Source organism: Aspergillus oryzae, chromosome 3 (assembly GCF_000184455.2).
Source record: "Aspergillus oryzae RIB40 DNA, chromosome 3".
In the NCBI taxonomy this organism is placed as follows: domain Eukaryota; kingdom Fungi; phylum Ascomycota; class Eurotiomycetes; order Eurotiales; family Aspergillaceae; genus Aspergillus; species Aspergillus oryzae.
The window spans coordinates 3,377,352-3,391,695 of record NC_036437.1 but is presented as its reverse complement, the minus strand read 5'-3'; the positions used below and the strand labels follow the sequence as shown (position 1 = coordinate 3,391,695).

The following is a 14,344-nucleotide window of genomic DNA, read 5'->3' as shown; positions in this document are numbered from 1 at the left end:
GTTCTCTTCATTCCGGCTTCATCTCCAGCTCCAAGTCCACTATTGGAGTACCGAGAAGTAGACTCAGCCAAATCAGCCCAGATGATTCGCCCGAGAAAACGTCCATCGAGAGACGAGGTTCATTACCAGATCCGAGAACGTATCGTCATTCAACGCTATCGACGATCCGAAGCAGTCGACAGCCGTCCAGTTCTGAGGTCACAGAACGTCCCCGAGCCGAGCCCGATCGATCCCGACAAGACGGGACCGAGTCGACACTGTCTACCACTGCACCTTCTACTGTTTGGGATGAACTTGAGGATCTTAAATCCCGGATCCGCAAACTTGAACTTACCGGGAAGTTGCCCCCGTCTTCGCAGGAGGCTATCTCATCCGCTTCTGCCGAACGGCCGCGCACTGCGACAACTACGGTGACAACCGTCTCCTCTTCCCCAAAGCGCGGCCACAAAACCAGCACTTCGTCTCCCGGCTCAGATTCCATTCCTCCCACAAACCCAGTCCACCCTCTTTTACAATCTGCTTTGTCCAAAGCAAAGACTGTTCTGAACAAAGATGTATTCACGGCCTTAGAAGCTACTGCGACAGATGCGATATCATTGTCTACGACTTTAAGTACTAATAAAGCGCCGTCTGGAGGTATCTCCGTCGTGAATGGGTACGGTCCGACCGACAGACTATCGAGACGAAAAGCGGATAGTGTTTGTCGCGGATTGACCGAGCTTTGTCTTGCATTGTCGGATGAACAACTCCGTAGACAGCAGGCCTCAAGCAAACCTGACGAAGACACGATAACGCAGCAGCCTATTGGCGCTGATGATGAAACTTTGACACCAACAACACCTTATCGACGGAGTACGACTCAGGAACCCGAAGGTCTAAGCCGTCGGCAGAGTACTCGTGCCGCAAGCCGTCGGTCCAGTTTTGCAAACCCGAGCGGCAATACCCCCAGCGAAAATAATAAAGAGGTTAACTGGGGTAATGATACAACATTCGATGCCAAACAGACGCAATCTCCTGGTTCTTCACTTCCCACAAGCCGACTAAGCCGACTCGCGTCTTTACGGGCCCAAAGACTGCAAACCGACGATGAACCTGCCGAGCACCGAAGCCCTCACGGCCGGTCAATATCAAGAAGCATGACGGATATCAGTAACCAAAGCTCCGCATATCGTGCACCCCCGCGCCAGCGATTTTCCCAGGGATTCGCTGCATCTCAAGCACCACAGCCTCAGCAAGACCAGACTCCCAGGTACTCAGCACAATCTCAGCAGTCGCAGTTGCCGCAACCCCGTACGCCAACTGCTTCGCAGTCCGGCATCCCACTGCGCAGAACCTTGATGACTCCGGCTACATCTCGTTCAAACATCCAAGCCGGGTCTCGTCGGTATGGGTTGCCTTCCGGGATTTCTACCCCCGGTAAAGCCAACGACGATGCACCTATCTCCCCTCGACAGGATCCATCTCAAACAAGGATCATCGCCCCATCGGCCAAACTAGCAGCCAGTTATACCCCTATATCGCGCCCGAGAACGAACAGTTTTGGAACCACACGGAGGTTTGGCATCCGGCAACGACCCATGGCCATCTCCGACGGTGCAGTAAATTCCTTCGACGACAACATTGATTGACCGTTACGCCCTTTATCGTTTACACGTGGTGTTTTCTGCTCTGGAGTACAACAATAACAAACGTAGCTTATGCCCTTCATCTAACGCAGCGACTCATGCCTGAAATTTGGATACGGATCAGCCGGAGTTATTTGTTAATCGATTTTTGTCTTCTTCCTGCGTCCCTTTGATTTTGGCCCTCAGCCTCACCTATGCATCATACGAAGCACCTCTGTGTACATCCATCCTAACGAGCGCAATTCTGTCTTGTATCTGATTCAAAGCATGCATGCCACGGGCACACAACGCATTATATGAGAAGAGAAAAAAAAAAGAAAGAGAAAAAAAAGATCTAGCTAAGTTGCTATTCTTACATGAGCGACTAACTTACACGGACGAACTACTTGCTCATTTGCCTGCCCATCCTTATTTCAACCTCATGACATCTTGTTTGTTTATTTTGTACATGTACAAAGGTCTCACCTGGACACGTTTGTTCGTTTTGGCGTATGTGTTTTTCCTTCTCCCGATTTCAATGTACAAAATACTTTCTTTCTTTTTTCCCCCCTTTCATGTCATGTTCCATTTTCATTACCTTTTTCTTGGGATAGAGTTGAGGTTATGTATATACAGTACATGCCGAGTTGAGGGGTAGTGTATTTTCTTACATTCGTTCCCTATGCATATACGTATCTCATATTACTATTTTCTCTCCCTTTCTCCTTTTCCTATTTCCTTATCTTTTTAGTTTTATTTTCTCATATGCCCGAGGTTGATGTCGTGTGCTTCTGTGATCTGTGATTGGAGGTAGATTTAGGTCATGGTATGGAGCTACAGAATTATAGGGTTTCATAATTATGCTTTTCCCGAATGGGTGTAGAGATGTCGCCTTTATGTATGCAAGATCTGATCTGCAGGAATCTACGTCATTGGGTTTGTATAGACCATACTGCTTGTGATTTATTTATTTTTTTTTCTCCACTGTATTTATTTGGATTCCGTGACGATCGGAGATCGTTAGAAGATGCTCTCACATCTAGATCATCCTAGCTATAGGAACAGTCATTATCTTTGCTCTACTATCAGCCATCTGTCATGATCTCAGACAAGATTTGCCTCAGATTGTTTTCTTCAGCCTCGGAATCCACTATGGATGAGGTACTCAGGTTCTGGATATACATGTCGGGTGAGTCTGTCGAAATTGAGGAATCAAGGAGATATAGGAAATAACAGGATAGGTCACAAGATAGATGCGTCAGGTAAACGGTGTTGAGAAGCTGCTCGAGAGAACAATTTCAATTAGACGGGAAGAAGACAGTGCGATTCAGGTGGGAAGGATCGAGGAGCAATGCGGTGAATACTAGATGCCGAGAGAATAGGAGGTAAGGAAAGCGTGGAGAAGCACTTTTTTCGGGAGGGAAGGCGGAGCGGCAGGACAAGGCGGGACTAAAGGAAACGAGCCGGAAGACATTTCAAAAACAATGCCTTGTCAGTCCTTCGAACTCGGATCCTTTGAGACAAGGCGATCACCAAGGTCGTAAAGGGTTGGTATCAAACAGGCATGTGCAGTCCGTCCTAGCGAACCCTTGCTTCTTGTAAACCAAGAAAGCTGCACGATACGAAAACACGAAAAAAGTAGAAAAAGACAACGTCAAGAAGCAAAATTATTAAAGGAGAATGGGCGAACACAATAGCGGCTGTGAAACTCCTAAGAGAGAGAGGCTAGGAGCGTCTTCGAGATGATAGAATGGAGTTTCTCGAATAGGCCAATGGATGTAAGGCATTTATTCCTGTGGGAGTTGGCTGCGGCGGGTCTTCTCGGCTTCGAGGTTTTCGTACAGAAGATACAAGGCTTTCTCATTCGCCTGGGCACTGCCCATGATGGTGAACATGCGCTCGCCGGTATCATCGTGAGGAGCCTTGGCGATCGAGATCCTCGCTCCGGAGCTCCGACGGATCTCAGTAATCTTGCTTCCAGCTCTACCGATGATGCATCCCACCATGTCAGCAGGAATGCTGATGTTTTGCGTCTGGATTTCCTCGCCGTCCTCGGTAACCAGGGGATAACCACGGTTTGATGTGTCGGGGTTGGAGCGTCTGCCGTAGCCACCGGACTGGTCGCTAAAGTCGGCACCATTGCCGGTACGGTTGTAGGGGCGGCTGCTGTAACCATTGCCCACGTTTTGGTTCACTGGGGCAGTGCCAACAGATGCACGCACAGCGGGGTTATACAGAATGGTACCGGTACCCCGCTGCCAGTCATCGATGAGGCATTTTCCAATTTCCCAGACAGCCTTCTCAATGCCTTCCGGAGTACCCTGCACTTCAACAATCCGCTCGGTCGACTGGGGAAGCATTTCCTTCTGGGCGACCATTCGTACACCGGATGCATCCTGGATATGCTTGATCTTCAGGCCTGACCGTCCGATGATAGTGCCCATTTGGTTGTGGGAAATGAGAAGGCGAACCGCTGCCATATGTTAGTTGGTCTTTCCGGGGAAAACTGACGGATCAGATACACATACGGTGAGTTCCGTTATTTGATACGACGCCACCCATACCCATTTGCGGGGCACCTTCTAGCAAGCCCTTGGCAACCAAAGCGTAGGCCCTAGCGGTACCTTGCAGAGGACCGGTCACCGTGAGGACTCGGTCGTGGACGCCGGGAACAACCTTGCTCACACCAGCCTTAACACCGGTTTCGTCGCGCAGGTCAGCAACATTTTTGCCGGCCTTGCCGATGATCACGCCGGCTTCCTTAGACGAAACGATCGCACGGAGGGTCAGCATCGACTGGGCGTATTCTTCTTCGGTCTTCGGAGTAATGTCCATATCACCCTCGTCGACCATGTTGACAGCATCAGTCATAGTCTCATCAACAACTTGGGTATCGTGAAGCTCGGAGGAATCCATTATGTCGAAGGTGCGAAGAGATCAGTTAGACGAAGATAGTTTCGATAATTAGGATCAGGATATCTTTAACGGAGATTCTTCTCGCCAGTCAGCTGAGAAATCTAAACAATGAATAAGAAGAGAAGTCGCGCGATCAAGATCCATGCTTTTAGTGTTGGGGTTGGATCAAAGAGTGAAAGGGTGGGTTGTGAAAGAGGCATGTACGTAATAGGTTGACGGCGCGATGAGATAGACAAGCACAGATGTACCGGCTACTTACCCAAGGATGAGAGAGGTGGCGCACGAGCAGACGGGAGGTTGCGTGGAAATAGAGTATTTGATGGTCAAAAGGAACCGAGAAGGAGGGGGGATAAAGGATCAGTCAGTGATCGGAGAGGGGGAAAATGAACCACTGTGATTTCAGAGGGGTTTCGGCGGGCGGGGGAAGAGGTGGAGGAATTACGGACAAGGGACGATGGTAGGCGGGAGGGGAAAGGAAACGGAAGACAGAGGGGGAGGAGAAGAAGAAGAAGAAAAGGGAGGGGGTGAAAGAAGGGAGACGCAGCGGAAGAGAGGTGAAGGTTGAAGAGGAGAGTGAAGATCGGAAAGGGAAGAGAAGAGTCAAGGAAGAAGAGAAGGAAAGGGAAAAAGAGAGCGTGAGAGAAAGAGACAAGCGGAAGCAATGAGAAGTTTAGGCTTAGTTTACTTTCTGGTTGGATGGGTCTCTCTTTTTCTTCTCAGGGCGAGCACAAGCACTTTTCATGACTTTTCCCACTTACTCTTAGTCGATTATATGATTTAATGCCCTTCTACTTCTATATCTTATTGAGTCTTCCTCCTTTAGTGGTGTTTTCTTTGGTTGAGATTCAATTTGTTACGTATCGCCAACCTTTTCTCTTTCAAGTTCATTCATTTACTACCCATTCATTGCTAACCAGCTTGGTTCACCACTGAAATATACCACCAATAATTGATTTCTATTTTGAACAAACCAACAAACCAAACCATCAAGAGTGCCTTGATGACTATAGAACTTCCTTACACCAAGTAAACTTATCCACATGTTTATTTGCAACAGCAGATAGGTCGCCCCACTATTTACACCACCGCCTACCTATACATGAAATCACCCAAATAATCTTCAAAACATCAAGGCTATCGACCATTCATTCCTTCATTGGGTCCGCACTTATTCTCCGGCTTTAAAAATCACCTTCTGAACTTTCATTGCATTGAAAAGCTCATAGCCTTCTACAGCTTGAGACAGCGGCATGATCTTGTCCGCCATGAATCTTATTCCGCTCATTTCGTTAGATATGCATACCTTCACCAACAACGAGGGAGGGGGAAGAGAAAAATAAATAAAAAGAGAGAGAAAGACCCACCCTAGTTTATGTTGGTTCTTTTTCAAGACATCCAACGCTTGAGGTGATACCGACCTCACGGGGCATCGACCCATTTGGATTCTCAAATTCTTGTCATATGCATCGTTTCCAGCCCATGGAATCTACGAAATTAGCATAGTACGACACCAAAGCGTAAGGCTGTATTGCCCGGAAGTCCTTACTTCTCCATTGTGAACTCCGACGCTACTGATCGTCCCCCAAGGACGCAGCAGATCAAAGCCTGTCCTCAGTGCCGGGCTCAAACCAACTACTTCAATCACAGCGTCTGCACCCCTTCCATTCGTCAGCTCTTTCACCCGCTTGTCCAACCCTTCCCGGTCTTGCTGGAAGTTCCAAGGCTCTGCCCCAAGGGATCTTGCGAGCTCAAGTCTTGACGGAATGGAGTCCACAGCAAGGAGATGCTTGGGCTTGAACTCCAGGGCATTGATCAGTGCGCAGAGTCCGACCGGTCCGCAGCCGATTAGTACGACTGTCTGCTCGGAGATTTGCTCCGGGGTGTATCCCTTGAAGGCATTGCTGGCCGCAAAGTAGCCCGTCGGGAAAATGTCTGCCATGAGCACGAGGTATTTTTCCTCGACACCTTCGGGGGCTTTCATCACCGTTCCGTCTGCATTTGGGATGCGGACCTAACAGGGACCGTCACCATCAGACCTTCCGTAGATTGTAAGCCTATGACGAAGTTACTCACGTATTCGGCCTGTGCTCCATCCAAATGATCACACCCGAAAAGCACACTCTTCTCACAGCGAGAGGAGAACCCTTGCTTGCAGTAAAAACATTCGCCACTATGACCATAGTTAGCATACACCTAAAGAGACACTTTCCGACACCTAGAACAGCTTTCTTGCATTTAACATCCCTAACGCAGACCTCTGTCCATCCCCCAAAATCATGTAGCGATTACTTACCAAGAAGTCGTAAAAGCACTCACGACCATATCACCCTTCTGAATGGATTTAACGCCACTTCCGACTTCAACAACCTCACCAGTAACTTCATGGCCCATAACGAACCCCGTACCGGCGGGTTCAATTCCACGAAATGTGTGGAGATCACTGCAATAGTTAGCAGCCGATTGTCTAAAGCGTAACACGGAGGAATCCGGATGCCGTCGTTGCCCTACCTTCCACAAAGCGCAGTATATGTTACTTTAACGACAATATCTCCCGAATCTTGGATCTTGGGGATTGGTCGTTCTTCAACGGCCACTTTATAAGGGCTGTGAAACACCACCGCGCGCATCTTGTTTTCCGTGCTCATCTTGTAGACTGATCTATGTTGTGGAGGAAGGTGTATACAAGGAATGTCTTCTTCGCAGAGTTGGGTCATTGAATCGAAGCACGTAAAATGTGCCGTTTTGGAGAAACCAAGACCCCCACATCCGATGAACGGCCACTGCATTTTCTTTGCCCCTCGATTTATGATAACTGTGGGGCTGTTACCCCCAACACTCTCATCAGCTAAAATTTCAAGCATCTGAAAACTATTGCTCTTGGTCAAAAAGAGGAACTACATGTCTAATAGCTAAGAGAGACATGAGACTCTTCTGGAAGGGAGTTATTCTGTTACATATCATTCTAACCTCATGACTCAGGAGAATGAGAGGACGATTGCAGATTTCACAGGCTCTTGAATTGAAACATGAAGGATACAGAATGTCGAGTACGGATGGAAGCCGAATAACCTCGAATACGCGAAAACTGGTGTGCTGCGAAACCCGGTTCTCAAAGTCGGTCAAAGCAAAACATAGTGCACCATTCAACGCCTTTGCCTTACGCCACGATTGGAAACGCTCACTGTATAAATCAGTCTTTGTAAGTGTCGCTGCAAGTCCTTCTCTGGAGGCCTCACAGTAACTGGACCCGTCATATTACCGTACGCCTCTTAAGGACGCACGCCCACGTTCATGAAGAGGAGGCACCTTAGCACACCACGCACAGAAGCTCTTCTTCTAGAATGAATTTGCCCTCCTTGTACTTCTCGCTGGTCTCATATGCCTTGTCGTACTTCCACCCTACCGTTTCCCTGCATTGTCTGCAAGCGATGTCTCGAACGATATGCCTCCCAGTGGTCATGCTACGCTCCACCGCTTCGGATTGCGTGATGTTGACGACGTTGTTGAATAGATACGCTTTGCCGTGCTGGCCACGGAAGTTCTGCGGGACGGTCTTCCAGTCAGTACATGTCTTTTGTTTTGTTGGATAGGGAGGAAGGGCACCCACTCTGCTGATGATATCGTCATAATCCGCAAGGTGCGTCTTGCACTGCTTGCATCCAAAGATCTTATTGGAAGTGAGGTAGACGTTATACGCGAGACCCATTATGATCTGCTCAAGCTCCTCTTTCCCACTTCCGGCAGCTAGGTATCCGTCCTGGAATGTGAGCGTGACAAGACAAAGGTGGGTAATCGGATTTGGTCTATTATGAAGATCAGATGTGGCAGAAGGGAGTAGAACAAGATCAATGAATGATGTCTTCTTCTCGAGTTCCCCGCCTTGCCTGGGATTGGTCTTCTTTTGCAAGGGGAACCCGACCTGGCCGTAACTTCAACGACAGCGTGATTTAGGAAAGACTCAAGTTTAAAGGTTCGAAACAGTGTCGGGAGCCGATGGATCAACAAGATTTGTTGGACTCTTCTGTCCTTCTAAGTTTAGTGGTAGTTGAGATAAGCTCGATAGGAAAGTACGCAAGAAGTCTTCAAGGTAGCAGTGGGATCGTCTGGCTGAGAAGAAGTGGGGAACTTGTAACCCACGGCAAAGGACGTAAGATTGAATGATGACGCCAGCCCACAGCAGTGAATCTAATTTCCCCCTCAGACGGTGAATGACAAGACACTAAGGTAGGGAGGGAAGATAAGGAGTGGTCGGGTGATAGTTAAAGGGGGGCAAGAGACCAGCAGTTGGAATGTATCACCAAGTCAGGTAGACAATGAAATCGGTGGTTGTCCGGAGCCGTAGGCTGACCATCGGGCAGCTGCCTCAGGTCCCCCAGTGTAAAATTACAGGTATGGGTACTCCGTAGGTAGTAGATGGCGGAGCTAAATCACTGCAACCCCCCGCATCGAACCAATTGAAATGCATTACTTCCATGGAACTTCCAAGTGAAACCCGACAGAAGATTTTAATTAGTTAATTGCTCAACTGGCTAGTGTCGGGGCTTGGGTATTGTGAGTTGTCCAAATGACTTGTCTTGTCTTATCATTTGTTATCGGAGGACCCGCTGTCTTAACCTTAGTACTAGGTACTTCGCATGTACTAGGTAGTATCTAGTACTCAGGATACCATGTATTGGTTTAACCGCAACGGGTCTAGTCTACGGGGCAATTACAATCATCGTCATCACTGGCATCATCACGGATCGAAGCTGCAGGCACTTGATCCTGCGTGAATATCACTGATTCTCTGGGCTACGGCCATTGGCTGAATCAATATTAGTGCTAGGCGTAAGCAGGTGTACCTGGCGGCTTCTCAGATCTTCTAGCAACATTCTGTCGCCAGGGTTGTAAGTGATTCACTGTACTGGAGTGGGGCGGTAGAGCAGGCCAGGCCCTTCTATGTAGCTCTATAATCCGATAGCTTAAAACTCGTAGATATAGCCAAGGATCAGTTTGCTGCAGGAGAGGTTCATCGTTGATCGAGTAAGGCAACGTTGGTTTCCCAGAATTGTCTACACTCAGTATGACCCCAATGGTCGGTCCACCACTCTCCGAAGCTATCCTCTACCTGATCATCGATCTTGGGTAGCCGTTCCTCTCTTTTTAGTCCGCAAAGGGCACAAGCATGGGAAGCTTTCAGAGCTCCTTGTTCAGGGGTGGCAGTCATCGCGCGGATATTGGTAGGAATAGCACTGATCGGACGTCTGCCAGATGCCTGGACCACAGAATTGAAAAGGGCGGCCCGGTCACGCCACATGGAAATCACGTCAACAGCTTCCTGTTGTTCCTTGATGTCTTCATTTTTGTTGACCGTATTAAGTTTCATCCCTCCTGACTTCCCTGCGCGTGCTGGGCCGATCCTCATGCTCTGGCTGAGGATGCTATCCCTCTTCCATCGCAACGTGCGGCCCGCAACAACTCGAGCTGCTGCTTTCAAAGTGGAAAGAATCAGCAGGGCGACATTCTCAATATTTTGCTTTTCTTGGGCGTTTTTTCTAGCTTCAGTAGCCTCCTTTCGGAGTTGATCAAAAAGTCGAGGAAATAACTCCAACAGAACAGATGGTGGAGGTATATTGGTAGGACGGATCTGAGCTGGAGAGACAGCGGAGCTTGAAATGTTAAACGTTGGAGAGATCTTCTTCTCTAGATTGGCAGCGATCTTCGCTTTCTGGGTTGGTACCTGTGCAGAAGCAAGTCTGTGGCCCCCGACACTCTTTGGGGGTTCCGTAGGCGGGCCGTCTACGAAGTCACCCCAATCATCGAAAGCATCTTCATCTTCAGCTACGCCGGAAGCTGTAGATACAACTTTGCTGTTTTTATGACTCGAGCTCTTATTGACAAGTGTTCTGGAGGATTGAGAACGCCTTTGCGGTGGTTTATCTTCTATTGATAACAAGTCTAGCAAATCAAGACCACCGGGGGAGACTGCAAGCTTTTTCGGCTCGTTTGGACCCTTCATCGGCCGACGTGAAGCGTTTCCTTCAGTGTCACTAAGGATTGCTGGTGCGGCTTGACAAGACGGAGTGTCCGCTGTTTCGAATTCCCCCCAGTCTTCACTATTGTCGTCGGGGGGGTCTTCCAAAGTGGCATCAAATAAAACGTTACTGTCGTTGCCATAGTGCGTCAAATGTGATACATTAGACTTTTCCGATGTATTTCGATGGGTCGATAACGCCTGTGGCTGAATGGTGTGTGACGTAGATACACCTGGGGGCGGAGCATTGTCGAATATTTCAAGTTCGGGAATTAGAGAAGATGTCGTACCGGCAGGTCGGGCCCCCTGCTGGGCTGTAGCCCCTGAGGACTGATTAGCTGGGGCCCCGAGTCCAAATTCTGCGAACAAGTCCGCTGACATTGATGTTGGGAGTGAAACGATTTCTTTCGCAAAGGTGGTGGGCAGGTTTGTTTCTGGCGGGTCAAACTCCGCGGCGGACGGATGATCATCCGTCATAAATCGTATTAAATACCGACCGGTTACCGATCATGAATCTACAACGTTCACTAATCACTATATCAATTCAACGGTCTCTTGGACTCACCCTCTGCCCGCTTTCACAGGATGATGCTAAGGCAGGGTTGAAGTACTGTCAATCTTTCTCTGTGCAAGGTTGTAGACTATCTTCATTTCACTAAATAGCAGAACTTACAAGCTTCGGTAAACAAAGAATATAATCTCTTATTCAATATTCTAAATATTCCATGACTGTGATAATCGACTTTCGAACAAGCAGGAAAGGCTTGGAAGCTTTTGGTGTTCTTCATTTAGTCTCTCGAGATAGTAAGGCCGAGAGAAGGCTGTTCCAAATTGTCACAATTGGCTAGAAAATCAAGAGTATCGTGGTCAAGTAAAGTTTCAACCAAAGGTCCATAAGTGAGAGATGGAGTATCTTTAAAGAAGATAAGAGATATCTCTGGCTCAAGACGATGTTTCGACTGATCTGAGTTGATAATCAGATGTTTCATCCTGGAGAATGGTAAAATGGCTGAATCCCTCAAGCTGCTGTTTTCCATCAGTTCATACTGCTGATGCTGATGCGTTGTAGTTATAAAGAGGGTACAGAAGACTCGGACGGGTGATTTGATTACCTGATTCTCGCTGCTCACGTAATTTGGGAATATCCGGGTGATGCGAGCTATTCGTGGCGTACTGCGCGTTGTTTTTTGCTCAGCTAGCTCGAAGAAAAGCTGCTGAATGTCGTGAAGCTGATGAGAAGGGTGCTCAGTGGTTCGGAGATGCCAAGACATGTACCCAGTCTTCGCATCTTTCCCGCCATTAACCCAACCCCACGATTCAATGACATCTACTGTCAAATCAACGCATGGGGAAATGAGGAGTATTGAGGAAATAAGGTAAAACATCATGCTACCGGTACCTACCATTTTTAGTATTTCTGACAACTTTTCCCCCCTTAGACAGCGATGGAGTGTCCTCTTCCGCGACAACAACAACACCTCCGACCTCCGAGCGACACTTAGATCAGAGCAAGGAGAGAATCTGTGCAACGACGGGCTAAGATCAATCTGTTGGAAGGTATGCGATTTTCGCCACTCGAATGTGTCTCTTGAATGTGCTTACCCTGACGTAGGCCTTTCTACACTTCGACAACCTCGATCGCACACGATGGCCGCAAAAGATATCCGAATCCCGAAGCGCCTATGGGGCGCTGAAAGCCCATTTTATGAAATATATCGAGCATCCTGATGATTTACAGTCGACCGTAGATCCACTGGCGGATGATGAAGAGGTACGCAAACTCGAGTCGACTGATATAGCGAATTGGACTTGTATCTCTGACGAGCGCATGTATAGTCTCCTTGGCAAACACTACGACAGGACGAGCAGATGAGAGCAGATATATCCCAAGATGTGGATCGATGCTTGCAGGAAAATTTCTTCTTCCGGGAGCCAACGACCAAGGCGAAAATGACCGATATTCTCTTTATATATGCAAAACTCAACCCAGACCTAGGTTATCGCCAAGGAATGCATGAGCTGTTGGCGCCCATCATATGGGTCATAGACAGAGATGCAATCGAAGCAACCTCTTGGGAAGGGGTTGACGATACAGAAGAGGATGATAGTTCAATGTTACAGCTCCTTGATGCCAGCTATGTCGAGCATGACTCTTTTACACTTTTCTGTTCGGTTATGCAAACTGCTCGAGTATACTATGAGCACAATAGACAGCGATCTGCGAGCGGGCAGATGGACGTTGTACCGATTGTTAACCAATGCGAACATATCCATAATGATCTATTAACGACCACGGACTTGGAGTTGGCAGATCATCTTCAGGCACTGGAAATTCTGCCACAGATATTCCTTACGTAGGTAGAGCTCCATAACTCAGTGAACCTCGATGCTAACTGGTTCGGGAAGACGTTGGATGCGTCTCTTATTTGGTCGCGAGTTCCAGTTTCAAGATGTTCTTATACTCTGGGATTTTCTCTTTTCTGAGGGTTTACGACAAGAGCTAGTCGAGTTTGTGTGCATTGCGATGCTGCTTAGGATTCGCTGGCAATGTTCGTTGTCTAAATATCCCCTTCTAGAATCCTCTCACTGACTTTACTTAGTACTGGACGCTGATTCCTCCACAGCGTTGACCATGTTGCTTCGCTATCCCTCTCCCCACCCCCACGAGCCGTACAGCTTTGTGCTAGATGGCTTATATCTAGAACAGAACCCCACCTCCGATAGAGGGACTTTTATTATTTCGAAGTATTCCGGCAAGCCGCCTGACTCATTGAAACGTGCCAGTCAACCAGGCACAAGGCATGTTTCCGGGAGAAAATTTCATACACGCGGCGATGCAAGGAATATGAGCGAGGCCAGCTCTCCTTCCAGATCACCTGCAAGGAACAGTCCCAAGAGCCTTGAGGCGCTTTTCCAAGATGTGTCGGAAGGCATTCAGCGGCGGACAGAATCTTGGGGAGTAGCCAAGGCTGTCCGAGGCGCGGTGAGTGAAGCGAAGAGGAACATGCAGACGATCCAGTCGGAACACAATCCTCGAATTATGAGACATGGAGATTCTCCCTTGAGCCGTACTTCCGATGCACGGTGGGCTCAAGAATCCGATACAGTCGCTCAGTTGAAAACCAAGGTCCAAGAGTTGGAAGAACGCAATAGGATGCTAGCGAGGTCGTTGGGCCAGGCGCTGAATGATATCCGCTCTCGCATGATGAAAGCAGAAGGGCTTGACCATGCTACAGCAGACGCCATGAAACAGGGTCTCGCCAAGATTCAATCAGTCCAGACCTGCCTCGAGAGTACTTCTGCACCTCTCCGCTCCGCAAACCGATCCCCAAGCATAGCTGGCGATACGGGTTCCGCGAAGCTCCGTGATCAGTCGGATGTGAGGGGTGACAAAGCCAATCGCTCTCCGTCGGTTACCAGCAGAGTCGGGGAGTCTGGGACATCATCCAGCTCTTCAGTGGAAGGTGAACTAAAAGCCCATGACCGAGCTCGAATTCCCACGTCACTACCATTACGACCGGCAACACGGCCGTCATTGGCTGAGTCTGAATTTTCTTGGATGCTTGGGGGCAGTCGGCATATCTCTAGTTTTGTTAGTCCGGCATCCGTGCCGCCCGAACAAACTCGGCACGGCACTAAACAGAACGTTCTGTTCGGCAACGGAGATGAAGAACAAAGACCGTATGCCGAACCTAATGACTTGGCCTTGCGGAGCCTTCGAGGTCCTAAGAGCAAACAATAGGCCACCCGGTGATGGCGTCTTTCATTTTTTCCCCCCCGTAAAGCCTACTTTTCGTTCATCGCTCTCCTC

At 48.6% G+C, this 14,344-nt stretch overlaps 7 protein-coding genes across 7 annotated transcripts; 2 read left to right on the top strand and 5 right to left on the bottom strand.

Moving 5' to 3' along the window:
• Positions 1 to 1,136: 1,136 nt before the first annotated feature.
• AO090026000624 (uncharacterized protein) lies at positions 1,137 to 1,628 on the top strand (the record flags this gene model as incomplete). The annotated part of the gene is made up of 1 exon (XM_001821996.3): positions 1,137 to 1,628. One exon carries the CDS (start codon positions 1,137 to 1,139, stop codon positions 1,626 to 1,628), a length of 492 nt encoding a protein of 163 aa, XP_001822048.3.
• A 1,763-nt stretch (positions 1,629 to 3,391) lies between these two features.
• On the bottom strand, positions 3,392 to 4,520 carry AO090026000625 (KH domain-containing protein; the record flags this gene model as incomplete). The annotated part of the gene is made up of 2 exons (XM_001821998.3): positions 3,392 to 4,077; positions 4,133 to 4,520. 2 exons carry the CDS (start codon positions 4,518 to 4,520, stop codon positions 3,392 to 3,394), a joined length of 1,074 nt encoding a protein of 357 aa, XP_001822050.1.
• A 1,168-nt stretch (positions 4,521 to 5,688) lies between these two features.
• AO090026000626 (alcohol dehydrogenase family protein) lies at positions 5,689 to 7,165 on the bottom strand (the record flags this gene model as incomplete). Its single annotated transcript, XM_001821999.3, has 6 exons — positions 5,689 to 5,791; positions 5,885 to 6,006; positions 6,067 to 6,531; positions 6,594 to 6,690; positions 6,814 to 6,960; positions 7,029 to 7,165. 6 exons carry the CDS (start codon positions 7,163 to 7,165, stop codon positions 5,689 to 5,691), a joined length of 1,071 nt encoding a protein of 356 aa, XP_001822051.1.
• A 662-nt stretch (positions 7,166 to 7,827) lies between these two features.
• AO090026000627 (putative Yippee zinc-binding protein Moh1) lies at positions 7,828 to 8,226 on the bottom strand (the record flags this gene model as incomplete). The annotated part of the gene is made up of 2 exons (XM_001822000.3): positions 7,828 to 8,061; positions 8,128 to 8,226. The coding sequence occupies 2 exons, from the start codon at positions 8,224 to 8,226 to the stop codon at positions 7,828 to 7,830; spliced, it is 333 nt and encodes a 110-aa protein (XP_001822052.1).
• Positions 8,227 to 9,528: 1,302 nt separating this feature from the next.
• Positions 9,529 to 11,010, bottom strand: AO090026000628 (uncharacterized protein; the record flags this gene model as incomplete). Its single annotated transcript, XM_001822001.1, has 1 exon — positions 9,529 to 11,010. One exon carries the CDS (start codon positions 11,008 to 11,010, stop codon positions 9,529 to 9,531), a length of 1,482 nt encoding a protein of 493 aa, XP_001822053.1.
• A 311-nt stretch (positions 11,011 to 11,321) lies between these two features.
• AO090026000629 (uncharacterized protein) lies at positions 11,322 to 11,804 on the bottom strand (the record flags this gene model as incomplete). The annotated part of the gene is made up of 1 exon (XM_023235987.1): positions 11,322 to 11,804. The coding sequence occupies one exon, from the start codon at positions 11,802 to 11,804 to the stop codon at positions 11,322 to 11,324; it is 483 nt and encodes a 160-aa protein (XP_023091100.1).
• A 115-nt stretch (positions 11,805 to 11,919) lies between these two features.
• On the top strand, positions 11,920 to 14,275 carry AO090026000630 (GTPase-activating protein GYP6; the record flags this gene model as incomplete). The annotated part of the gene is made up of 6 exons (XM_023235986.1): positions 11,920 to 12,090; positions 12,146 to 12,304; positions 12,370 to 12,887; positions 12,940 to 13,082; positions 13,134 to 14,076; positions 14,131 to 14,275. 6 exons carry the CDS (start codon positions 11,920 to 11,922, stop codon positions 14,273 to 14,275), a joined length of 2,079 nt encoding a protein of 692 aa, XP_023091101.1.
• Between the last annotated feature and the right edge of the window lie 69 nt (positions 14,276 to 14,344).